The following is a 26,874-nucleotide window of genomic DNA, read 5'->3' on the forward strand; positions in this document are numbered from 1 at the left end:
ATATTTTAAGCAAGATTACATTTTTATTTCCATCTTTCACAGTTCCAAAATAGCAAAAAAGGAAAAGGGCCCAAAGTAAAAGTTTGGGCACCCTGCATGGTCAGTACTTAGTAACACCCCCTTTGGCAAGTATCAACACTTGTAAACGCTTTTTGTAGCCAGCTAAGGGTTCCCATTCTTGTTTGGTAAATTTCTGGGTTCAGTGTTTAGTAGCAAAGCACTGACTGTGGAAATTACAAATCAGAATATTATTACAGTCACAGAGCCCAGCAGCACTGAAACAGGCCCTTCGGCCCTCCTAGTCAATGCTGACCTGCTTTTGTTTTTACTGCCTATTTCCAACTACCTGCACCATAGCCTTCATTAAATTTCACCACATATAACCGTGAGATTCTTTTTTTCTGCAGGAACACTTAGCAAATCTATAGAATAGCAATGGAATCAATGAAAGATCAAGTAGAGCATATAATTCAACAAACTGTGCAAATGCAAATATAATTAAATATCAATAGATAACAAGAGCAATGGTTGTAACCCTGGGGAACCCAAATGGGCCGGGCCTTGAGTCCAATAAACAGCCTCCCACCATCACTCTCTGCTTCCTACCATCAAAACAAATGTGCATCCAGTTAGCCAACTCTCCCTGGATCCCATGTGATCTAACTTTCCACAGCAACTTACCATGCTGAACCTTGTCAAAGGCCTCACTGATGCCCATGTCGGCCACGATCCTGGGACAGAGGTGTCACAGATCAGAGGGCATAGATTTAAAGAGGACGAAGAGGATTAGAGGGATCTGAGGAAGAGATTTTTCTCTCGGGGGTAGCTGAAATCTGGGACACACTGTCCGAGGTGGTGGTGGAGGCAGGTCCCCTCACAACATTTACGAAGTGGGTGAGCACTGAAACTGCCGAGATACAGTCAGCTATGAACCGAGTGCTGATAAATGGGACCAGTGTAGACAGTGAGTGGATGGTCAGAACAGGTATGGCCGGCCAAAGGCCTGTTTCCGTGCTGTGTGATCCACCACTCCGGACATGACAAATTAACGATGGTGACACCGTAAGGCACTGATTTCAAAACCCCTCACCCCTCTCCAACCTGAAGTAAACCAGACTGAACCCCTTTGTCACCACTGCGAATATCTGTTTCTGTCAAGGTAACATACAAATTAGTCACTTCTGCTAAACAACTGGCAATTGATTAAGTCCCTGTGTCGTCTTCCATTAATGTTGCTTCCTTACAGCAAAATTAACCCTCTCATTGTGTCAGAATCAGTGATAAAATCCGACCCCAAACACCGTACTTTCATCGCTGCACATTGTAATTTGAACCATCTCACTGAGGGTCTGATGGAGACACAACCCCTGCCCTCTGCACATGTGGTCACATCTCCCCTGCTTCTGACATTTCAAATACCCTCAGAATGGTTTTCTGATTCAGTCTGAAGGTTATGGTACATTCAGGTCATCGTCAGACCTGACAAACCATGTCTTCCCACAGCTGGTTCCACCTGTTGGTGTGTCCTCTTTCCTCCACCTCCAGGGAAGCTGCATCTCCACACAAACTCCTTACTTGAGACGACTGTCTGTACCCGTGACACAGGAAATCACATCACTGTCACTCTCCTGATACCATCCGGGAAGCGGTACCGCAACATAAAAGCCAGGACCAACAGGCTCCGGGACAGCTTCTTCCACCAGGCCTTCAGACTGATCAACTCACGCTGATTTGAGTGTACTCTATATTACATTGTCTGTTTTATTTATTATAAACTATTATAAATTACTATGATTGCACGTTGCACATTTAGATGGAGACATAACGTAAAGATTTTTACACCTGATGAATGTAAGAAATAAATTCAATTCAATTCCTGATTCCGTGTCTGAGCTGCTCGCCTCCGGGTATCCTCCGTCAACAAGCTTCTTCCTCAGTCACCATCTGTCAGATTATAAAAAACAATTAAAACGATCTATCAGACAGCTCCTGTACCCCTCCACCCCTGAACAGGTTCCCCTGTTAAAACTCTCTGCTCAGCCCCTTCCCTATTCCCTTTCCCTTTCAGACTCCCGATGTGCCAGCAGATCCGAATTCACCGTGTGGACATTTCTACCCCACAGGAGGCTGTACAAACCCGTGTCCTTCTCTGATGCACAGTGACCCCAATCCCTGTCTGCACTCGCAGCCCATGACGGTGACAGCTGTCCTAGACTCTGTAACTCACAATCTTGTAACACAGAATCTTGTTCACAGCAAGTTTAGACAGTCATTAATATGAAGAGAGAATTGTTGTTTCCTGAAAGGACAGGCGAGCGAAGCTGTCTGATCCAATTCACCAGATGGTCCGGTGTTTACAAGTTAATTTGTCCCGGGACCCACACCCACACCCACTCATAACCCCGACCCACACAGACAGACAGACTGTCCCTTCGCCCCAAACCCCCTGCAGAACCACAAGGAATTGATCCACGGCCCGGGCTCGGTCGCAAAGTGAAAACCGGGGCTGAGGAGAGCCCGGAGACAAACACCCCGCTGCCCACTCCACCAACAACACGGCACAGCCGGACACATCTCACAACACCGGATCCGGTCCCGATGAAACCCGAATTTCATTTTGTTGTTCCAGATCGGACCCAACAAAAGGTGTTTTAAAACTGAAGCGCTCCCCCTCGCGTGACGTCACACAGCAGCCCCCCACCCCACACGCGTGACGTCACCCATGGTCTCCCCGGATCTGCATCTGCTGTCACGAGCGCGGTGCCTTACGTCACACACGCGCTGCTGTGCTCGAGCTTTTTCGGTTTAACGGCTGAGCTACTGAGCTCGAGCCACGCCCCCCCCAACAGTCAACAGAGGAATTGAATTGATTGCAGAGCTGCGCTATTCCCATTGGTCGGAAGCGATGTCAATCACTGGTTACACCCAATAGTGGAGGCGGACCAGCCGAGAGGGCGTTACCCCGTCTCCTGTTGCAGTTCGACCGGCCCGTTAAAGCGGAAAAAAATCTCAAAGTAAATGTCCGCTTTCTGATTTATTTCCATTTCCCTCCGAGGGAAGTTGGGGTGTTTGTGAAGCGTCTCCTGCGGCCGGAGTCTGATGTATCGCTGAGAGGTCGGAGGAGACCGCTCGGCCCGTCGGTTTGATGCCGGTTCCCCGGGGAGGGAGAGGGGGATTTTATTGATAGGATGAAGACGGTGAGAGAGGGGGCGGACAGGATGTTTGTCCCGGTGGGGACAGGAGGGGCTCATCTGTGGAAATGTCTGAGCCCACGGTGGTGGCGAGCAGAGGGATTCACCACATTGGGGGGCAAACACCGGCAGACTGTTGCCCTGCAAGCGGGGCCAATGGTCCGGGCAAAGTGACAATTATTTGTGCTTTGTTCAGATTGTACCGGGAATATGGTGTAAAATCCCGCTCCCCACACTAACACGGGTTATACAGACCAAAGAACAAACTGCCGGAGGAACTCAGTGGGTCGGGCAGCATCTGTGGAGGGAAATGGACCGTCAACATTTCGGGCCGAGACCCTCCCTCTGGACTGAGAGTGGACGGGAAATAGTCAGAGAAAAGAGGTGAGGGGTGGGGATGGGGCAAGAGCTGGGGAGTGAGAGGTGGATTCAGGTGAGGGGGAGGTGGGAAGGTGGAAATAGTGACGGGGGTGGGAGGTGAGTGGTTGGGGCAACACGGGGCTGCAGAAGATGGAAATTAATTCCATAGAGGATTAACAAAGAGGTTAGAGAGTATTTGTTATAGAGAGTGCAATGAAGATTCACCAGACTGATCCCTGGAGTGGTGGGGTCATCATATGAAGAAAGATCAAATGCGATAACCCTTTCATTTAGAGAATCGAGGACTGAGAGGTGAACACATTGAAATGCACAACATCATTACCGGTTGAACCAGGGATCCCAGTCTCTGAAAAAGGGGGTGGACTGTCCGGGACTGAGATGAGGGGAAATGTCTCCACTCTGAGGGTGGTGAATGTCTGTAAATCCCCACCACGCAGGGCAGTGAAGACTCAGTGATCGTCCTCACATAAAACAGAGGCCGGCAGATGGGTGGAGATCGAAGGGATCGAGGAAATGAGGATCGGGCAGAAACATGTGGCTGAGATGGGAGAGCAGCCGCCATCTTGTTGATGGTTCGAGGGGCTGAATGGCCATCTCCTGCTGTTTCTCAGTGTTGCTGTCCAGTGAGGCCGGGGGGAATGTGAATAGAAATGAGTGTTTATAAACATGGACTGATTTAAATGAAACCTGCACATTTCCTGTTTGGGTCTGAATTGTGTGTTGGATCAGGATGGGAATCGAGCCCATGACTCTGTGACCTGGAGGTGGAGGGAAAGGGACAGAGAAGATATGGAGAGAAAAGGTAACCATGTATTTGTTGTAAATATGGAATAATGTGGGAAATGCAGCGGATGGGTCGGACAGCATGTGAGGGGCAAGGAGCAGAGTCACCGGTCCGGGTGGGAGACCATCCACCCATCACCTGATCCCGTTTCCTGTTCACGTTTTCCTGCAGATCTGCAGCATCTACCGGTCACTGCTCTACGTGTCCCTGTAGCTTCACCTTTCGCCCGTTCAGACAAGGCAGTGAGATCCGGATCTGTCACGTCCTCTCGTGGGTGGACAATATGTTTTTATCTGCAAAATTTTCATCATGTTTCATTCCACTGTTTTTACCTGCTGAAGTGCAGCCAATGTTTCTGGGTGTATGATCAATTTATGTGAGAATTTAGCCTTTTCTATTTATCTGAGCTTCTCATAAATGTGTACACTTTAGTTAAGCTTCACTCCAGAATTTCCAATGCAACAACCCAGTCAGTCAAATAGCTCCACACAATTAAAATAGTTTATTACATTTTTTTATGTTGTACTACTTACATAATTTAACTATTTAATATATATATATTTCTTATTTTAAATCACAATTGTTAAAATCTATTATTATGAATTAGGTTCTACTGCTGCCGCAGAGACAACGAATTTCATGACATATGCCAGTGCTATTAAACCTGATTCTGATAATTGGTATGGAAGACCCACCACCGGTCACCTGATCCCAGTTACCACACATTGTAATGTGAGAGTGAAGCCTTTTCCATTTGTTTGCATTCTTCAGAAATGACAACAATTAAATTTCCTTCCGTGGCTCCAAAGCAGCTCAGTCTGTCTAATATTTCCACACAATTAAAATGGGGAATTTGTTTGTTATCAGCACATACTGAGCTACAGTGAAAATCTTGCCTGACATACCATCCACACAGTTCGATACATGATGACAGTACATTGAACTGATATACGACAAAACAATAACTGTTACCAAGTATTATGGCTGCAGAGAAAGTGCAGTGCAGGGTCACATTGTGAGGTCGAGTCCATTTTATCGGACTGGAGACCATTCATTTGGCTTATAACCGCAGACAGGAAGCCGTCCTTAAGCCTGGTGTTACGCGCTTTAAGGCTTTTGTATCTCTTCCCTGATGGGGGAGCGGGTTTGCAGCAAGAATGTCCAGGTTGTGAGGACCTTTGAGTACATGGCCTGCTTTTCCGACGCAGGGGAAGTGTAGGAAGAGTCCATGGAGGGGAGGCTTGTTTCTCTAATGTTCTCTGTTCCCCAAAGTTCTCTGCAGTTCCTTGCAGTCATGGGCAGAGCAGTAGCCGTACGAAGGCATGAAGTATCGACAAGAAGCTCAGAGACCTCGGCCTTCACCCTGCCTCGTGTAGCTGGATCCTGGACTTCCTGTCAGATTGCCGGCAAGTGGTAAGAGTGGGCTCCCTCACCTCTGTCTCTCTGACCCTCAGGACTCATATCCCGCAGGGTTGTCTCCTTGGCCCCCTCCTTTACTCTCTTTATACCCATGACTGTGTCGCCAGCCACAGCTCCAATCTGACAAGGCTCGGTCCAGACAAACTTTTCAACCTTCTTCAGGAGATTGGTCAGAGGAAGAGCGATATCTACAAAGTTCTTACAGAACTTATGATAATATCCAACCATTCCCAGAAACCTTCTAAGAGGCTTCTTACCAGTTGGAATAGGAACTTCAGAAATTGCCTGAACAGATGCCAACTTGCCTTGACCTACTACATAGCCAAGATAGTTCACAGTGGCATGGCCAAATTCACTATTAGCTAAGTTAACTGTAAGGTTGGCCTGGGAAAGCCTGTCAAACAGCTTTTCTACTGCAGAGATATGCTCTTCCCAAGTGTCACTCCCTGTGACTAAGTCATTAATATAGGCAACTGTGTGTTCTAACCCTCGAATTACAGAATCAATCATTCTCTGGAATGTTCCTGGAGCATTTTTCATTCCAAATGGCAAAACATTGTATTCATACCACCTAGAAGGTGTCACAAATGCAGAAATTTCTCTACCTCTGTCCGTCCATGGAATATACCAATACCCTTTAAGCAGACCAATCTTTGTAAGAAATTGAGCTTTTGCAACCTTATCGATGCACTCATCCACCCTAGGTATAGGATGGGCATCTGTTTTCGTTATTGCATTTACCTTCCTATAATCAGTGGAAAATCTAACACTGCCATCAGGCTTGGGCACAACAATGCAGGGTGAGCTCCAATCTGATGTTGAAGGCCTAATAATTTTTCAGCATATATTAAATTTCTTGCTCAGTCAATTTACACTTTTCTACGTTCAAGCGATACGGCTGTTGTTTAATTGGTTTGGCTTGACCAATATCTGTGTCATGTACTGTGACCATGGTTTGCTTGTCAAAATAAGGCTTTATCATGTTTATGTGTACCACCTGTGTTAGTTTACATCGGTCAGGTGTTTTAATAACATAATTCACATCATTATTTTGAGAGACTATTTCATACGGTCCATTGAATTTCGCCTGAAGTGGATTCGGCAACATTGGAAATAAGGCCAGCACGTTATCCCCCACCTGACATTTCCTTTTGCAAGCCAGTTTATCAAACCAACACTTCATTTTATTTTGAGAAATCTTTAAGTTTTGTCTCGCTGGACTACAGGCTTGGTGTAGTTTATTTTTGAACTTCAAAACGTAGTCTAACAGGTTAACATGTACATCCCCATCAGTCCATTGTTCCTTTAACAAGGTCAAAGTTCCCCTCACTCGATGACCAAATATAAGTTCAAATGGACTATGCCCAGTCTTTCCTGTACCGAGACGCTTATTGCGAACAAAAGCAAAAAAGACAGTTTGCCTTCATCCAAGTCTTTTCCATTTTCTACACAGTATGTCTTAATCTTTGTTTTGAGGGTAGAATGAAATCTTTCTAAAGCCCTTTGTAATTCTGGATGGTACGCAGACGATGTAATTTTTTTAGTTCCCAGTTCATAAACTACCTGCTGGAACAATCCAGATGTAAAATTACTTCGTTGATCAGACTGGATTTCTCTAGGCAAAGCAAATAAAGTAAAACAAAACTGATAAGAGCCCTCCCCACAGTTTTAGCTTTAATATTTCTGAGAGGTATTGCTTCTGGGAATCTGGATGCAGTGCACATAACAGTTAGCAAATACTGATGGCCAGCTTTAGTCTTTGGCAATGGGCCAACAGAATCTACTATAGCTTTGGAAAAGGGTTCACTGAAAACAGGTATAGGCCGGAGTGGGGCCACTGGGGTGAACTAATTGGGTTTACCCACAGCTTGACAAGTGTGACAGGTTCTGCAATAGGTCACAACATCTTTCCTCAAATTAGGCCAGTAAAATTCTTTCATAATCCTGCTTACAGTTTTATTCACTCCAAAATATACAAGATATTAAGAGGAATAGATGGAGTGGACAGCCAGCGCCTCTTCCCCAGGGCACCACTGCTTAATACAAGAGGACATGGCTTTAAGGTAAGGGGTGGGAAGTTCAAGGGGGATATTAGAGGAAGGTTTTTTACTCAGAGAGTAGTTGGTGCGAGGAATACACTGCTTGAGTCAGTGGTGGAGGCAGATACACTGGTGATGTTTAAGAGGCTACTAGACAGGTATATGGAGGAATTTAAGGTGGGGGGTTATATGGGAGGCAGGGTTTAAGGGTCGGCACAACATTGTGTGCCACAGGGCCTCAACTGTTCTAGGTTCTCAATGGCCACCTAAGGGCATACTGTGGGGGCAAGTTAAACTTTCAGTCCTATATACTTTAGGGACTACAACTTGGTGAACAATTGCCCATTCCTCACTCACAGGTATAGCAGGTGGCCTCTACTTCCTCATTAACACTCCATCCTTGAGATAATACCCGACTGGCACTTTCTTATTCGCATCATCTGAGACAGCTGTTTCTTTTAAAGGTTCAATCTCAGGGTCTCAATTCTGTTCTGCTATGAACTCCTTCCAAGACAGGGATAAATCTTTCTCATCAGACTTAGTACCTGAATCCTGTTGAAACAATGAAGGCAGAAAAGACCCTTACAAGTCATCATAACCTGATCCCGATTTTGGCTGTCATAGGTACCAGAATCATGCTGCACAGAACCGTCTCCATTGGCAGACTTTTTAGCCATACTTCGAGTTACTGCGCAGGAAGGATAAATATTAAAATCCATCTGTGGGTCGTCAGTGGTTGGCTTAGTTGTCAACTGCACTGCAGGAACAACTTTACCATCTGCCAGGACATTCCCTAACAGCAAAGTAACATCTTCCACCGGTAAACTGGAACATAATCTGAATTTAACAGGTCCTGAAACCAAACCTGACTGTAAAGTTACCCTGTGCAATGGCACAGAAACCATGCCACCCCCAATGCCTTTAATAAGATTTACCTCACCAATGTTAGTCTCATCACCAAACTTTAGAACGCTGTCTAACGTAACTGACTGAGAAGCCCAGTATCTCGAAGAATTTTCACTGGTACTGGGGTTGACCCTTCCTTTACTAATACAAACCCATCTGACATAAAATGATCGAATCCCTTCTTAACTCGGTCAGACCTCTCAGTCCTTAACTAAGCCTCAACAGAATGTTCAGAACCCTGTGGGTTTATATGTGCTTCAACATTCAGATCACAGGCATTTCAGACGGCCTCCTTTTCCTTTTTCTTCTTCAGGATGGAATAATTAGCCATCATATGACCAGCTTTCTTACAATAGTAACAAGAAAGATCAGAATATTTCTCCTTCAACTGCTTCCCTTCATCCTTACTCCTGTTACTAATCCCAGCTTTAACTTCTGGTTTACCCTGGTTATTCCTGCTACTCTTTTGGAAGCTCTTATTTAGGGTAAACTGAACCTTATGAGTTAAAGCAAACTCATCTTCTAATCTAGCAGACTATTGAAAAGTGGCAGCATCCTTTTCATCTAAATATGTCTTCATGTCATCAGGGATGCACCTTTTGAATTCTTCAATTAAAACCAACTCTTTCAAGCTGTTAAAATCATCATTTACATTTTCATATGTGCGCCGGCGTTCAAAACACACAAACTTCTCATAAGCAAATTCCATACAACAATTTTCTTAAATTTCTAAACCTTTGCCTGTATGCTTCTGGGACCAACTTGTAAGCTTTCAGCACAGCCTGTTTCACAATGTCATAATCAGCTGCTTCATCAACTGTCAAGGCAGAATAGGCTCGCTGAGCCTTCCCCTTAATTACACTTTGTCAGAGAATTGGCCAACCCATTTTTGGTCACTTTAAACTCTGAGCAAACTTCTCAAAATGCTGGAAGTATTTATCAACCTCTGCCTCATCAAATGGAGGTACCAATTTAACTTCCTGACTGGACTCAAACTTATCACCAGAGTGTAACACTAGACCCCTTTGCAGCAATCTCTCTATCTTTTCCAGCTCAAACAGCCTCTGTCTTTTTGCTTCCTCCCTCTGTTTTTCTGCCTCTCTAGCCTCAAACTGCCTCTGCCTTTCCGCAGCCTCCATCTTTCATTTTTCTAACTTGTTCTGGAGCTCAAGCTTAGTGGGTTTACTTTCAGGAAACACCTCCAACTCCTCCACTTTAAACACACCCTCGGATACACAATGCTCAGTTATTATCCTCTGCATCTGTGACCTCCTCATTGTCAATTTCACCTTTCCAAGTTTTAACCTTTTAGCAATACTCAACAACTCAATCCTTCTGGCATCCTCTAATGCTTCAGAGGTTGGCGCTTCCAGAAATCTATCAACATCCATTGCTGCTGATTTTTCACACACAAATAAATCAAAAGGGATTTCCCAATGAAATTGATAATTAATCAATCAATATGCCCCCACATTTGTTCATATCCCAGACGCAGGCCCCAATTTTGTTACGAACCGTAACGCTTTAGAAACGAACCAGCAGCAATAGACTACACCCGGAGTCTGGTTTTGATGTTAAAATCACTATCTTTATTAGTATCTACTTATAAGATAGTAACTAAAACAAGATAAACAAAATTGAACAGTGTTACGTGTGTGTGTATATATATATATATTTAAATATAACTCCCAAACTATTGAGCTTAGAGGCTTGAGATGGTAAAGTATGAAAGTTCAGTTCATCCATGGAATAGTTGATGAGAGAGATATTTGTAATCCAGGGTAAATGTCGAGACAAGGCAATTATGTCAAATTCCATAGGTTCCATGGTGGTAAAACAAGAGAACAGTCACTGTAGATTTTATCCGTTGTTGTTCTAAATCCACATACAAATTATCACCGAAAGGGACTTGTCACAAGGGGTATCTTGGTCAAGTGAATTACCAGACCATACCCAGGCACATAAGACATAAGTGGTCTTCACAAATCCGATCCACTCCAATGGATCAAATGAGGTGATAACATTTGGTCTCGGACTGAAACGTCGACTGCGCCTCTTCCTATAGATCTGCTTGGCCTGCTGCGTTCACCAGCAACTTTGATGTGTGTTACCACACATTTGATGTTCGCTGAATCAATAACTAACCCACCCTTGTGGGCATAGGAAAGTTCTAAACAGTGACCCTTGGCCACCAGTTCCCTTCTTTCGATCCTTCCATTTTTTCTCCTTTGTCTCCATCTGACTCTGAGTGTCTGTGTCCTCGGTTAAAAATAAGCAAGCTGTGAGCGATGTAAACAAGCTGCAAGTCAGACTGATTCGCCTTCTTAATCTCTCCCTCTCTCTCTCTTAAAATGACAGTCCACAGGAAATGAAACCTCGAGATTCATATCAATGCCCGCTCCCCAGTGTGAACTGACTGGTGTGCCAGTAGTTGGGATGACTGACTGAATCCTTTCCCACAGTCTGAGCAGGTGAACAGCCCCTCCCCAGTGTGAACTAGCTGATGACTCTGCAGGGTGGATGATCGAGTGAATCTCTTCCCACAGACTGAGCAGATGAACGGCTTCTCCCCAGTGTGAACTCGCAGGTGACGCTGTAGGGTGGATGAATGAGTGAATCTCTTCCCACATTCTGAGCAGGTAAACGGCTTCTCTCCGGTGTGAACTCGCTGATGACTCTGTAAATCAGATGATCGAGTGAATCTCTTTGCACATTCTGAACAGGTGAACGGCTTCTCTCCAGTGTGAACTCGCTGGTGACTCAGTAGGTCGGATGATCGAGTGAATCTCTTCCCACATTCTGAGCAGGTGAACGGCCTCTCCCCAGTGTGAAGTCGCTGGTGACTCAGTAGGGTGGATGACTGAGTGAATCCCTTCCCACATTCTGAGCAAGTGAACGGCCTCTCTCCAGTGTGAACTCGCTGGTGGGTCAGTACGTGAAATGAATGAGAGAATCTCTTCCCACAGTCTGAGCAGGTAAACGGCTTCTCCCCAGTGTGAACTCGGTGATGACTCTGTAGGTTGGATGACTGAGTGAATCCCTTTCCACATTCTGAGCAGGTGAACGGCTTCTCCCCAGTGTGAGCTCGCTGATGACTCTGTAGGTCGGATGACCGAGTGAATCTCTTCCCACAGACTGAACAGGTGAATGGCCTCTCCCCTGTGTGAACTGACTGGTGTGCCAGTAGGTCGGGTGACCAAGTGAAACCCTTTCCACAGTCTGAACAGTTGAATGGCCACTCCCCGGTGTGAACTGACTGGTGTCTCAGTAGCTGAGATGACAAAGTGAATCCCTTCCCACAGACTGAGCAGGTGAATGGCCTGTCCCCTGTGTGAACTCGCTGGTGACTCTGTAGGGTGGATGAACGAGTGAATCCCTTCCCACATTCTGAGCAGGTGAACGGCCTCTCTCCAGTGTGAACTCGCCGGTGAGCCATCAGGTCAGATGAGCGAGTGAATCCTTTCCCAGAAATTCAGCAGATGACCAGCCTCTGCCCAGTGTGAACTGACTGGTGTGTCCACAGGTGGGAAGACTGACTGAATCCCTTCTCACACACAGAACAGGTGAATGGCCTTGACCAGTGTGAACTTACTGATGTACCTTCAGCTGAGATGACTGAACGAATCCATTCCCATTACCTGAGCAAGTGAATGGCCTCTCCCCCTGTGTAAAATGATGGGCGTGCCAGTCAGTCAGATGATCGAGTAAATCCCTCCCCACAGTCTGAGCAGGAAGGATGATCGAGTGGTTCCCTTGCTCCACTTCTTAAATATCTGGACAGAGACAGCAAAACTGGCGTGTTGTGTTCAAGATTCCCATAGACAAATTCCTTATAGTTTTTAACCTGTAAAAAGATTTACAAAATCCATCAATGGGTGAAGGACAACATTTCAGATGAGATCACTTTAGTCACCAAGGAGTGATCTGACATCACAGTTACAGTGAGGGTCAACCCAAGTTGGAAGGAGAAATCATCTTCTAACTGTGCAGAGTGCTGGTATCTGGAATTAAATGGTATCTGGTATCTGGAATTAAACTCTCTGATGCTCTTCCTGTCTCTATACGAATGGGGCATTTCTGCCATCTCAATTATATGACTTGGATCAGTTTGACTCTCTCCACTGGTATTATTCCCTGTTCCCACTGAGCTACATAGGTCTCTGGCTCCACAGTAACTGAAACACTCTCACACAAATAGCCTTTGTTGACCGGCTTTTATGCACAGTTAATTTAAAGTGCCACAGTTTAAACACCGTATAAAAATTTGCTGCTGAGATGAATGGTTGGTCTGTTAAAAGGAATTAAAGTGAGTATTAGTATTATTTAAGGTTCTTGTCACAGTCATAGAAAAGTACAACACAGAAACAGACCCTTTGGCCTATCTAGTTTGTGCTGAACTATTTTAACTTTCTACTCCCATATCCCTATCATCCAGGTACCTACTCATACCTCATAAGTGTCAAAATTGAGCTCACATTCACCATTTGTGCTAACTGCTCATTCCACAACCAGATGACCATCTGTGTGAAGAAGTTTCCCCTCATGTTCCCCTTAACGTTTCACCTTTCACTCTTAACCCACGGCCTCTGGTTGTAGTCCCACCCAATCTCAGTGGTAAAAGCCAGCTTGCATTTACCCTATCTATACCCCTCATAATTTTGGTACACCTCCATCAAATCTCCCCTCAATCTTCTACGTTCCAACAAATAAAGGCCTGACCTGTTCAATCTTTCCTTATAGTCAAAGTCTCCAGATGTGGCAACATCCTTGCAAATTTTCTCTGAACTCTTTCAACCTCTAACATCTTTCCTGTAGGTAGGTGACCAAAACTGCACACAATAGTGCAAATTAGGTTTCACCAATTTCTTATACAACGTCAACATAACATCCATCTCCTGTACTCAGTACTTTGGTTTATGAAGGCCAATGTGCCACAATCTTTCTTTCCGTCCCTACCTAACTGGGGCACCACTTTTAGTGAACTATGGACCTGCGTTCCCAGATCCCTTCCTTCTACATCACTCCTCAGAGCACTACGAGTCACTGTGTAAGACCTTGGTCCTACCAACGTGTAACGCTTCACACCTGTCTGCATTAAATTCCATTTTCTGTTTCTCAATGCATTTTTTCCAGTGGGTCCAGATTGCTCTGCAAGCCATGATAGTCTTCCTCACTGTCCACTACACCCCCAGCCTTGGTGTCAGCCACAAATTTGCTGATACAGCTAACCATGTTATCACCCAGATATCTGACATAGATGACAAACAGCAACAGATCCAGCAGTGATCCCTGTGGCACACCACTAGTCACAGGCCTCCAGTCAGAGAGGCAACAATCTGCTACCACAGTCTGGCTTCTCCCAAAGACAGTGTCTCATCCAATTTACTATCTCATCTTGAATGCTGAGTGACTGAACCTTCTTGACCAACCTCCCATATGAGACTTTGACAAGTGCCTTGCTAAAGTCCATGTAGACAACATCCACCGCCTTGCCTTCATCCACTTTCCTGATAACTTCGAGAGACTCTATAAGATTGGTTAGACATGACCTACCGTGCACAAAGCAATGCTGTCTATCCTTAATTAGTCCACATCTATCCAAATAATTATATAGCCAGTTCCTGCACATATGTTCCAATAACTTTTCCACTACTGATGCCAAGCTCACCAACGTATAATTTCCTAGTTTATATTTGCAGCCTTTCTTGAACAGCAGAATAACATTGGTTCCAAACCTCCAGTACCTCAGCTGTCACTGTGAATGATTTAAAAATCTGTGCTTGGGCCCCGCCAATTTCTGCACTTGTCTTCCACAGGGTCCTAGGGAACAACTTGTCACGCCCTGGGGATTTATCCACGCTAATGTGCCTTAAGACAACAAACACCTCCACCTCTGTAATCTGTACAGGGTCCATGAAGTTGATGCTGCTTTGCCTCACTTCCATAGACTCTGTGTCCATCGCCTGAGTAAATACAGATGGCAAAAAAATCTCCCCCATCTATTTTGTCTCCTCATATGGATTACCATTCTGATCTTTCAGAGAATTAATTTTCTCCCCTGCAATCTTTTCATTCTGAACATATCTGCAGAATCCCTGAGGATTCTCCTTCACCTTGTCTGCTGGGCAACCTCATGCCTTCTTTTATTTCTTTCGTAAGTGTTCACTTGAATATCCTGTGCTTCATAAGTACCCCATTTGTTCCTATTTACCTGTACCTGGTATGCACCTTCTTTTTATTGATCTGGGAGATGAAAGCCAAAGGGGTGATAGAGCTGCATGGTGGGAGGTGGGCGTGTGTGGGGGGGGGGGTTTAAAGTAAAGTTGCTCAAGTTTTTCATTCCTGACTTTGTCTGAAGTCTGAACAACATCTGTCTCCACAACTCTGCACTATATGTTCTGGTATTCAGTCTCCTCATGTTAGCCATTTCAGCCCTAGGAAAAGCCTCTGACTATCCACATGATCAATGCCCCTCATCATCTTAGACACCTAAAAAGGTTTTAAACATAAACAAGGAAATTAGACATGATTTGAGGATTTGTTAGAAGTATACAGAATTATGAGGGTATGGATAGGGTTAATGCAATCAGGCTTTTACCACTGAGTTTGGGTGGGATGACAACCAGAGGTCATGGGTAAGTGGGGAAGGTGAAAATTTAAGGGGAACATGTGGAAAACCTCTCAGTGAAATGGTTGTGAGAGTGTGGAATGAGATGTCAGCACAAGTGATGCACGTGAGCTCGATTCCACCATTGATGAGAAGTTTGAATGGGTATCTGTCTCCTGAGTAAATACAGATGCAAGAATGCTATGTAAAATCTACCCTATCTATTTTGCCTCCTCGTATAGTCAGAGTCATGCTTTATTGATCCCGGGGGAAATTGGTTTTTGTTACAGTTGCACCATAAATAATTACCAGTAATAGAACTATAAATAGTTAAATAGTAATATGTAAATTATGCCAGTAAATTATGAAATAAATCCAGGACCAGCCTATTGGCTCAGGGTGTCTGACCCTCCAAGGGAGGAGTTGTAAAGTTTGATGGCCACAGGCAGGAATGACTTCCTATGACGCTCTGTGCTGCATCTCGGTGGAATGAGTCTCTGGCTGAATGTACTCCTGTGCCCACCCAGTACATTATGTAGTGGATGGGAGACATTGTCCAAGATGGCATGCAACCTAGACAGTATCCTCTTTTCAGACACCACCGTGAGAGAGTCCAGTTCCATCCCCACAACATCACTGGCCTTACGAATGAGTTGTTGATTCTGTTGGTGTCTGCTACACTCAGCCTGCTGCCCCAGCACACAACTGCAAACATGATAGCACTGGCCACCACAGACTCGTAGAACATCCTCAGCATGGTCCAGCGGATGTTAAAGGACCTCAGTCTCCTCAGGAAATAGAGCCGGCTCTGACCCTTCTTGTCGACAGTCTCAGTATTCTTTGACCAGTCCAGTTTATTCTCAATTCGTACCCCCAGGTATTTGTAATCCTCCACCATGTCCACACTGACCCCCTGGATGGAAACAGGGGTCACCGGTACCTTAGCTCTCCTCAGGTCTACCACCAGCTCCTTAGCCTTTTTCACATTATAGATACCGTTCACAGTATAGATTACCATTCCCTGATTGTCCAGTGTGGGCATGTTTCTGCACTGACCTTCTCCATGTCTCTATGACAGAGAAGCTGGCCAAACTTGACTGGAGGGGGAAACTGGTAGGAATGACAATGGAGCAGCAATGGCTGGAGTTTCTGGGAGCAATTCGGGAGCTGAGTGATAGACACATCCCAAAGAACTGGAAGCATTGTAAAGTCTGGAGGGCAGAACCATGGCTGAAATGAGAAGCCAAAGCCAATGTAAAAGCCAAAGAGAGGGCAAACAAAAGAGCAAAATCCATTGGGAAGTTTTTAGAAACCAACAGAAGACAGCTAAAAGAGATGTCAGATGAGCTCAGGGCATGGAATTATGATTATTGTAGTCACTCATGAGTCTTGGTAGCACACAACAGCCTGAGGCATTTAGAGAAACAAAATATCCGGGGCCTCAATATCTCTGGAAAACCAAGGTTCCCTGCACCAGTTACCAAACTTTTATTTTGACAGGCACATAGAACCCTCGAAATTTCACTTCTGAAGAACTCCCACTTAACAAGTACTCCTTTGCCGGAAACATCCTGTCCCAATTCACACTTGTCAGATCCTTTCTGATACCATCAAAATTGACCTTTCTCTAATTTAGAATCTCAACCTGTGTTCCAGAGCTCTCTTTTTCCATATTTACTTGGAATCTCATGGCATTATGATTACCAGGTGCAAAGTCTTCCCATACAATAATTTCTGTCACTAGCACTGGATCATTTCCTGATAGCTTATTGTACATTTCTATGTCGGGAATTCTACTGATTGAGGGCACATTTTGAGAAACTCTGCCCCATCTAGTCCTTTTACAGTATGGGACTGCCAGTCAATATATGGAAAGTTAAAATCACTTACTCTATCAATCTTTGTTTCTGGCATAGTCTGTGATCTCTCTGTAAATTTGTTCCTCTCAATCCCTCAGACTTTTGGTTTCAACCAAGTCCCAGTAATGGTAACAATATCATAATTCAATGCACTGAGCTCATCTGGTTTTCCTACGATGTTTCTTGCATTTGATTTACACAGCTCAGTACATTCACCGCACCATGCTCAACCTTTTGATTGCTGACTTTGTCTGAAGTCTGAACAACATCTGACTGGTGTCAAGAAAACAGCCACTTCCTCAATATCACAGAAACAAAGAAGCTGGTTGTGGATTACAGAAGGAATGAAGACAGGCTAACCCCTATTGACCACAATGGACCTGGAGTTGAGAGGGTAAACAGATTTAAGTTCCTCCGCATAACCATCGTTAAGGATTTCACGTGGTCTGTACATCCCGGCTGTGTGGTGAAAAAGGCACAACAGTGCCAATTTCACCTCAGACGGCTGAAGAAGTTTGGAATGTGCCCCCAAATGTGAAGAACTTTCTACAGGGGCACAACTGAGAGCATCCTGACTGGCTGCATCACTGCCTGGTATGGGACCTGTACCTCCCTCAATCGCAGGACTCTGCAGAGAGTGGTGCGGACAGCCCAGTGCACTATTCCACTATTCAGGACATTTACAGTGTCAGGTGTGTAAAATGGGCCTGAAGGACCACTGGGGACCCGAGTCACCCCAACCACAAACTGTTGCAGCTGCTACCATCTGGGAAACGGTACCACAGCATGAAAACCAGAACCAACAGGCTCTGGGACAGCTCCTTCCACCAGTTCATCAGACTGATATATTCATGCTGAAACAATTGTATTTCTATATTATACTGACTGTCCTGTTTTAAATACTATTTATTATAAATTACTACAAATTGCACATTTAGATGGAGACGCAACATAAAGATTTCTACTCCACATGTACACGAAGGATGTAATTCAATTTCTACTCCACATGTACATGAAGGATGTAATTCACTATCCGTTCAGGCATTCTGGCTCCCATCCGCCCTGCAACTTTAATTTAACATCCACTAGCACTTGCAAGCATTACCACGAGGATATTAGTCCCCTTCTAGTTCTGTTCCCCTAACTAATGAATACCCTATCACCCCTTTGACTTTCCTGTGCTAACTAATTCCCTGCCAACAGTTTCTAACGTGTTCTACCTGTTGTCATGGGGGATGGCCACAATAGTACTCAGCGATGGCTATTTAACCTCATTACCCTTCCTGACTCTCACCCAGTTTCCTGTGTCCTGCACCTTTGGTGTAACTCACCTCTCTTCATGTCATATCTATCATCCCCTCTGACTCCCAAATGATCTGGAATTCATCTATTTCCAGCTCCAACTCCCTAATGTGCAGGGTTACAGGGAGTCAGGTATGTGAGGGTATCAGGGACACTGGAGGTCTCCCCTCCTTCCCACCAATGTCCCCTCTAATTTGTAATGACCAGAGTGTGCAAAAATCTTGTGCTGTGCAATTCTTGCCCAGTGACAACAACATGTGTAAACTGAATTTTATATAGAGAGGTATTCTTTTCAACAGCAAGCAAATCACCGGCAATAAGAACTTTGATCTCCTCTGGGTTTGATTGAGTTCATCTGCACTCTCACACAACCTATGTAGCAGGCCTATAGCAGGTAATGAAGGATTTTCTAACCAGAGCTTTTGCACACCACCTGTATGTGATTTGCCTGCTAAATGATGCTTTGAAAAGTCAGATTTCCAAATATCACTCCACTTCTTGCCACTTGTAAATTCTCCAGCAACTTTTACATGGTCACAATACACACAGGTAACACCAGTTTCTGTATTGTACATAAATATTTCCCCTGAACCCTCCCCCAGGTGACTGACGGTGGTGAACTCATTGATGGCAATGCCAGTGAATATGAAGGGAAGGGCAGTAGTCTGTCTCATTGGAGTCTGGCACATTTGTGATGTGAAAGCTACTTGTTGCCCAGGGCAAAGGTGTTTGATACCATTATGTACCCAGAGAGAATGGGTCAAAACATGTCCTCGCGGGTAGAAAGGTCCAGAAACAAGCAACACACACAAAATGCTGGAGGAACTCAGCAGGCCAGGCAGCATTTATGGAACAGAGTACTAATGCTGAGTTCCTCCAGCATTTTCTGCGTGTTGCTTGGATTTCTGCAGATTTTCTCATGTTTGTGATTGGAAGTAGAACAAAGGTGATTTTCTCACCTGGTGATATAAAAGATTTTGTTCCCTTTCTCCGAGTTCCCAATCCATGCATTTAGATAGCTGGAGCTCAGCTCTGTCTGAGAGATCCATCGGTTCCCATTCCCTCATCAGCCGGAAGCTCCCCGGGGCCCGTGTACGGATGGTGGGGCTGAGAGAGAGGGAAGAGAGCAGGACTGTCCCGGGATTGTGAGCCACGGCGCCCGCAGGTCACAACAATTGTCCCTCAGTCGGTGTTGAAAATAATCGCCCCGAGATACTCGCTTACCTGCGTCCGATCCCGCAGCCGTGATCCTGAGGGCTATTGTGTACTGCGCGCATGCGTGATATTGCAAATGTTATCAACCTTTACGCCTGCGCATTTGAGCGGTGCTTCAGCGCCGGCGAAATTTTTAACGCAGGTCTATCTGCGTAATCAAGGTGCCTTTAATAGTTTCTGCAACCACCGGTTCCATGTCCATACCTCAGCTTTATTTGTGTATATAGAAACCTCAGCAGCTGTTTTAGCGCAGAAAGCGGCTCCCATAAACAATACACACGATATCAAACTGTATGTAATGCCAAAGTACAATCCTCTTACAAAGGCAGATATAAAACACAGCTGCAGTTGCTGGAAATACAGAGACGCACACACACAAATCGCAGGAGGAACTCTGCAGTTCAGGCAGTAACTAACCAGAGTATACAGTCTAGGCATGCTGAAGGGGCTCGGCCTAAATGTTGTCTACATATTCCTCTCCACATTTGCTGCCTGATCTGCTGATTTCCTCCAGTGTTTTGCATTTTTTCAATCAGTTTCCAAATGTTTCTGATCTTTCATCTGTAGGAACATCCTGCGGGCCTGATTCCTCTTCTCTCTGGAGTCCCAAAGCCCTGACTCAGTCTGGTAATTCTTTGGTTTCTGACTCTGCTCCATCGAAGATTCACTCAACCCAGCTGTCTGAAGCACAGTCCTTTGAAATGAGTGAAAATGACACAAAACGTTCAAATGAGCCGGGAAGAAGTTTAACGACCTTAGTCCGGAGCCCTGGGGAATGTCAAAACCACACTGAGCTCATCGTCATATTCAAGCTAGAGAAAATCATGCAGGAAATCCATACAGGTGATGATGAGAGATATTGGTCGTGGAATAGCCAGAGGCTTTTTTCCCACGACTGAAATGGCTAACACAAGGGGGCATAGCGTTAAGGTGTTTGGAAGTATTTGCAAGAGAGTTGTCAAAGGTAATGCTTTTACATAAAGAGTGGTGGGTGTATGGAATGCACGGCCAGTGACGGTGGTGGAGACGGATACGACTGAGTCTTTTAAGAGCTTAGATAGGTACATGGAGCTTAGAAGAATAGAGGGCTATCTGTGAGGGTAATTCTAGGCGGTTTCCAGAGCAGGTTACATGGTCGGCACAACATTGTGGGCTGAACAGCCTGTAATGTGCTGCAGATTTCTATGATTCTATAAAATTCAAGGGAAATCTCTTCTCCCACCGAGCGGTGACTAGTTCCAACTCATCATCACAGGGAGAGAGAGAGAGAGGATTTTAAAATATGGAACAGAAACATGGGCAGGGACCAGATGGACTGAGTGGCCTCTCTAGTTTACATTGTGAGTTTGGTAGCGAGAGTACGTACCTGTGACGTGGGATTTGATACAGAACTGATTTATCTTTCACAGATCCACGATGTTAATCTCCGGTCTAGTTTAAAGCTTATAACAGCAGAACAGACTCCTCCAATGCTCAGTGACCAGGGTTCAGTCCTGGGTGCGATGAGCAGCCGCAAGAACTGCAGAATCTGGCAGCAAGAGTCCCTCATGAACCTGATAGAGTTAGATAGGTTTTTACAGAGTAAGGGAATCAAGGGTTATGGGGAGAAGGCAAGTAGATGGAGCAACTTGCTGGATGATCTTGCATCCAGCATCATTTTTCAGTGGTCCAATATCCACGTCCACCTCTCTTTTACACTACATGTACCCGAAGGAAAATGTGGTATCCTCTTTAATATTACTGGCTAGCTCACCTATGTGTTCCATCTTTTCCTTCTTAATTATTTTAGTTGCATCCTGTTGGTTTTTAATAGCTTCCCAATCTTGGAGGAGGAGATGGCAGCAATCCAGTGAATGATATCTGTAATCTGTCAAGTAGGATGCCGTGCACAATTCTAATTTGATGGAGACAGACGTGAGAGAATGGAGGAACATCTGAAGAAACTTCTCAGATTCCTTTTTTGCTGCCGCTGTTACTGTGTGGTCCTGAATCTCCGGAGGGGAAGGCCCCGAGTTCTCGGCTTTGCTTGCTGCTCGGCGGCCGGGATGGGGTCGAGGCCCTCGGCAGAGATGGTGCTCGATGCTCGGTGTTGAAGGGCTCGTTGGAGGCTCGAATTTTTTGGACGGACTCAGAGTCGGCTGGGGTCGGGTGCTTCCAATGCATCAACAGTTGTCGGTGCCTGGAGGTTTATGACAGAGAGAGTTCCTCACTTCTGCCGCCTGCTATCAGGACTATTGGGAGTCGATGGGAACTTTGCATCTGTTTTTTTTTTAACCATTCCCATGGTCTGTTCTTTATCAAATTATGGTATTGCTTTGCACTGCTGTAACTATATGTTATAATTATGTGGTCTTGTCAGTGTTAGTCTTTGGTTTGTCCTGTTTTTTTTTGTGGTATCACTCTGGAGGAACATTGTATCATTTCTTAATGCATGAATGCAGTTCTAAGTGACAATAAATGAGGACTGAGCGTCCTCATAATCTAATCTAATTCTCTAACTTCCTAGTAATTTTTGCTCTATGCCCTCTCTTTGGTCTCTATGTTGCCTTTGATTTCTTTTATCAGCCACAGTTTTGTCACCTTACCTTTAGAATACTACTTCCTCTTTGTGATGTGTCTATCCTGTGCCTTCCGAATTCCTTCCAGAAATTCCAGCCATCGCTGCTCTGTTTTCATCCCTACCCATGTTCTTTTCAAATTAAATTTTGACCAATTCTTCTTTCTTGCTCTCAAATTCTCTTTATTCCACATCTAACTTCAGCCTCTCCTTCTCTAATGTCAGGGTGAATTGGATTATATTAAGATCACTTGCCCCTAAGGGATCTTTGATCTTAAGTGACCTAATTAATTCCGGTTCATTGCAGCACCCAATCCAGAACAGGTGATCCCCAAGTGAGCTCAATTATGAGCTGCTCTAAAAAAAACTTCTTGTAAGCATTCTAGGAATTCCTCCTCGAGACCAACACCATCCTAATTTTCCTAATCACCTGCATGACAATCCCCCATGACTACTGTAACACTGCCCTTTTGGCACGCATTTTCTATCTCCCATTGTAATTTGTAATTTGTGGACCACATACTTACTACTGTTTGGGGTTCTCTATACAATTCCCATCAGGGATTTTTTTTTATTTTCACATTTGCTCTTCCTTAATTGTACCCACAGAGATTCTACAACTTCCAGCCGTTTGCCAGCCCTTTCTAATGATTTTATTTAATATTTTACCAACAGAGCCACGCAACCCAACTACTGGCTTGTTATTTCAAGAAACATACAAGTATCTGTGAAATAAGAGGATCTGCAGATGCGAGAAATCTAGAGAACGACACACAAAGTGCTGGAGGAGCTCAGCATGCCAAGCAGAATCTATGGATGGGAATCAACATTTCAGGCCAAGACCCTTCATCGGGACTCTTGATACCCACGTATCTGGAAAATCAACAAGCAAATACAATAAGAAGTAGTGGAAAATCGAGAAAACCTTTGACAAAATTTAGTTCAAGGCTGAAAAAAAAAACCTGCCAAACAGAGCTAAATAGTTGACAAATACAACAAAGGCAATAAACAGTTTCATCAATACCGACATTGACTTTTTTTATATAAAAATATCTTGCTCCCATTTCAATCAGTAAAATTTACAAAGATAAATAAGAACTGAAATGACAACTTTAGAAAAGAGTTTTTAAACTCAACCCACTTAGATTAACAATGCCTCGGACAGAAGGAGGAAGAGAAAAAACACATATGAAAAAAAAATCACACAAGTCAGATAAAACTTCTAGGTATATATTTCCATCAAAAATGAACAGGATTCAACGCTCCATGTGTGTATATGCAATCGTGATAAGAAATTCAGAGCAGAAAATTTTAATGAAAGACCAACTCAGAGAAATGTATCATCACTATGGAAGAAAACATTAACCAGTGGAATGAGTATGACCCTCCATGGGAGACATCCCAATGATCTGAACAGACGAGACAGTGACAAGGAAGCATCGAGCACCTGACTGAGAGATGGAGACCTCTTCCCAGAAACAGAGGGGTTCCTTGCAGAAATACAGGACAAGGTGGTTAACAAAAGGAAGAAAAATTGAAAATACATGAAATACAAACAAGCAAGACAGTAAGTGCAGAAAATGCTAAGAGAAACCAGACACAATCCAACACATTGCAGGATCCTGCAGCAGTTTAACTCAATCTGATTACTTACAAAGGTACAATCAAGTGGCAAATATCACTCACCAAATTCTTGCTTTAAAGTACCTACTCATGAATGACCACCATAACTTCATAAAAGGCACCATAAATTCAAGCCTGATCCAGTTTGACAGTCAAAATCTTACAAACTATATGATAATCAACACATTATTTCAGATAGGACAATCCATAATAACCATCTGGATATAATATGACAGGATAAACAAGCAGGAACAACTCCCTCAATAGATAAAACCATTCCCAACACACACATGTTCCTTGACCAGTGGAGCACCTCACCACAGGTATTATTTGTGTCATCCGTCAGACAAACAAAAGATTTTCTCTGTCAATCAGCTTCCAAATGTTGCTACTCTGTCATTCGTTGCCACACCCCACTGCTGATTCCCTTCTCCTCATCATACGTTCTTATCCCGACCATTGTCCAGAGCCCCAAACTCTGCCCTGTGCAGACCTACCTCTGGTTTCTGACCCTGCTCCGTTGAATGTCCAACTGATGGTTTCCCATTCTGCTTTCAATCTTTAGAGGACAGTGGTGTTTTCTAACAACCCTTTTGAAGCAGGGAAAATGGCCCATAATGTGGAAATGAGTCGTAATTAAGGAGGTTAACTACCAGTGTTATTCTTCCTCAGTCCAGAGATTTCAGCGGGAAGAACATCTCAGACAGAACTGCAGTCAGCTCGACTTCTTCAGTCTGCAGAAAATTCAAGGGAAACCTCTTCACCCACAGAGTGGTGACTGTTTGGAACCCATCACCACAGGGAGAGCGAGAGATGAACAACAGGGCAAGATGTAAAAGGATTTTCGTGGAACAGAATCACTGGTAGGGTCCAGCCGGCCTGAGCTGACTCTCTAATGTACACTAGGTATGTTATAAATTTACTAAGTACCGGAGACAGAGTTCAAAATAGAACTGATTTATTTGTCTCAGATCCGGATTATTAAACTCCAGTCCCATTAAAGGTGAATATGCAGCAGAAGAAACTCCTCCCATGCCCAGTGACCAGGGTGCAGAACTGGGTGTGGTGACCAGCAGCAATAATTGCAGAGTTCAGCACCGACAGTCACTCTCAAAATTGCATTCAGCAACGGTGATGGGCAAATATCCAGCAAGCAGCTTATTGAAACTTTCTCCCCAGTGTGAACCCAGTAATGTGTCACAGGGATAGATGACTGAGTGAATCCCTTCCCACATTCACAGCAAGTGAACCACCTCTCCCCGGTGTGAACTGAATGATGCACGTTTGGTGAAGTTGGCTAAGAGAATCTCTTCCCAAAGTCTGAGCCGGTGATTAGCGTCTACCCAGGGTGAACTCGCTGGTGTCTCAGTAGATGAGATGATCGTGTGAATGCCTTCCCACATTCACAGCAGGTGAACGGCCTCTCCCCGGTGTGAACTCGCTGGTGTATCTGTAGATCAGATGGTTGTGCGAATTCCTTCTCACATTCACAGCAGGTGAACAGCCTCTCCCCAGTGTGAACTCGCTGGTGTGCCAGTAATTTGGATGACCAAGTGAATCCCTTCCCACATTCACAGCAGGTGAATGGCCACTCCCCGGTGTGAACTGACTGGTGTGCCAGTAGTTTGGAAGACTGACTGAATCCTTTCCCACATTCTGAGCAGGTAAATCGCCACTCCCCAGTGTGAAGTGACTGGTGTGCCAATAGGGTGGATGATTCAGTGAATCGCTTTCCACAGTCTGAGCAGGTGAACGGCTTCTCCCCAGTGTGAACTCGCTGATGACTCTGTAGGTGGGATGACCGAGAGAATCTCTTCCCACAGACTGAGCAGATGAACAGCCTCTCCCCAGTGTGAACTCGCTGGTGTCTCTGTAGGTTGGATGATCGAGTGAATCCCTTCCCACAGTCTGAGCAGGTGAACAGCTTCTCCCCAGTGTGAACTTGCTGATGACTCTGTAGGTGGGATGACCGAGAGAATCTCTTCCCACAGACTGAGCAGATGAACAGCCTCTCCCCAGTGTTAACTCGCTGATGTCTCTGTAGGGTGGAAGAGTGAGGGAATCTCTTCCCACAGTCTGAGCAGGTGAAATCCCTCTCTGCAGTGTGAACTGACAGATGTATCAGTAGTTGAGATGACTGAGTGAATCCCTTCCCACAGTCCGAGCAGGTGAATGGCCCCTCCTCAGTGTGGACTCGCTTGTGAGCCATTAGGTCAGATGACCGAGTGAATCCTTCCCCACAAATTCAGCAGATGAACAGCCTCTGCCCAGTGTGAACTGACTGGTGTGTCCACAGGTGGGAAGACCAACTGAATCCCTTCTCACCCACAGAACAGATGAATGGTCTTGTCCCAGTGTGAACCTGCTGATGTCCCCTCAGTTGAGATGACTGAGTGAATCCATTCCCACTATCTGAGCAGGTGAACGGCCTCTCCGCTCTGTAAAATGACGGACGTGCCAGTCAGTCAGATGATCCAAGTGAATCCCTCCCCACAGTCTGAGCAGGAAGGATGGTCGGTTGAATGCCTTGCTCCACTTCTTAAATATCTAGACAGAGACAGCAAAACTGGCGTGCTGTGTTCAAGATTCCCACATTCCGTCATGTTTAACCTGTAAAAAGATTTACAAAATCCATCAATGGGTGAAGGATTTCAGATGAGATCACTTGATTTGCCAAGGAATGATCTGACAACACAGTTACAGTGAGGTTCAACCCAAGTTGGAGAGAGAAATCATCTTCTAACCGGGCACAGTGCTGGTATCTGGAATGATCATCAAACTCTCTGATGTTCTTCCTGTCTCTTTAAGTATGGGGCATTTCCGCCATCTCCAATCTGTGACCTGGCTCAGTTTGACTCTCTCCATTGGTATTATTCCCTGTTCACACTGAGCTGCATGGGTGCCTGGCCCCAGAGTAACTGAAACACTCTCACGCAAATAGCCTTTGTTGATGTGCAGCTGGGATTTTCTTCTATGTACTGTTAATTTAAA

At 44.8% G+C, this 26,874-nt stretch overlaps 2 protein-coding genes and 2 long non-coding RNA genes across 9 annotated transcripts in view; 1 reads left to right on the forward strand and 3 right to left on the reverse strand.

Annotated features, from left to right (window-relative positions):
* LOC134341630 (uncharacterized) overlaps nucleotides 1-26,874 on the reverse strand; it is a 364,862-nt gene that overhangs the window by 191,322 nt on the left and 146,666 nt on the right. The gene's annotated exons all lie outside the window — the stretch shown is intronic.
* Nucleotides 1,926-26,490, reverse strand: LOC134341618 (zinc finger protein 235-like). Of its 2 annotated transcripts, none has more exons than XM_063039514.1 (2): nucleotides 24,381-26,490; nucleotides 1,926-1,944 (listed from the first exon to the last, which is right to left on the reverse strand). In XM_063039514.1, exon 1 carries the CDS (start codon nucleotides 26,090-26,092, stop codon nucleotides 25,223-25,225), a length of 870 nt encoding a protein of 289 aa, XP_062895584.1. In that variant the 5' UTR covers nucleotides 26,093-26,490; the 3' UTR covers nucleotides 1,926-1,944; nucleotides 24,381-25,222. The 2 variants fall into 2 exon arrangements, with proteins under 2 accessions (XP_062895584.1, XP_062895583.1); XM_063039513.1 differs by lacking the exon at nucleotides 1,926-1,944 and adding an exon at nucleotides 23,326-23,750.
* Nucleotides 3,014-11,368, forward strand: LOC134341631 (uncharacterized). Of its 3 annotated transcripts, XR_010016816.1 has the most exons (5): nucleotides 3,014-3,114; nucleotides 4,302-4,374; nucleotides 4,528-4,626; nucleotides 4,964-5,769; nucleotides 11,267-11,368. It is a non-coding gene; the product is annotated as an uncharacterized LOC134341631 (long non-coding RNA). The 3 variants fall into 3 exon arrangements; XR_010016814.1 differs by having other exon boundaries at nucleotides 4,528-5,769; XR_010016815.1 differs by lacking the exon at nucleotides 11,267-11,368 and adding an exon at nucleotides 7,730-8,711 and having other exon boundaries at nucleotides 4,528-5,769.
* LOC134341610 (gastrula zinc finger protein XlCGF8.2DB-like) lies at nucleotides 9,493-19,742 on the reverse strand. Its single transcript, XM_063039496.1, has 2 exons — nucleotides 19,713-19,742; nucleotides 9,493-12,564 (listed from the first exon to the last, which is right to left on the reverse strand). Exon 2 carries the CDS (start codon nucleotides 12,154-12,156, stop codon nucleotides 11,104-11,106), a length of 1,053 nt encoding a protein of 350 aa, XP_062895566.1. The 5' UTR covers nucleotides 12,157-12,564; nucleotides 19,713-19,742; the 3' UTR covers nucleotides 9,493-11,103.

Source organism: Mobula hypostoma, unplaced genomic scaffold (assembly GCF_963921235.1).
Source record: "Mobula hypostoma unplaced genomic scaffold, sMobHyp1.1 scaffold_36, whole genome shotgun sequence".
Lineage (NCBI taxonomy): Eukaryota > Metazoa > Chordata > Chondrichthyes > Myliobatiformes > Myliobatidae > Mobula > Mobula hypostoma.

What these genes read in the sequence shown, in the direction of transcription:
- LOC134341610 (XM_063039496.1), bottom strand. Translation starts at nt 12,156, where the DNA reads ATGGCTCACCGGCGAGTTCACACTGGAGAGAGGCCGTTCACCTGCTCA.
- LOC134341618 (XM_063039514.1), bottom strand. Translation starts at nt 26,092, where the DNA reads ATGGCTCACAAGCGAGTCCACACTGAGGAGGGGCCATTCACCTGCTCG.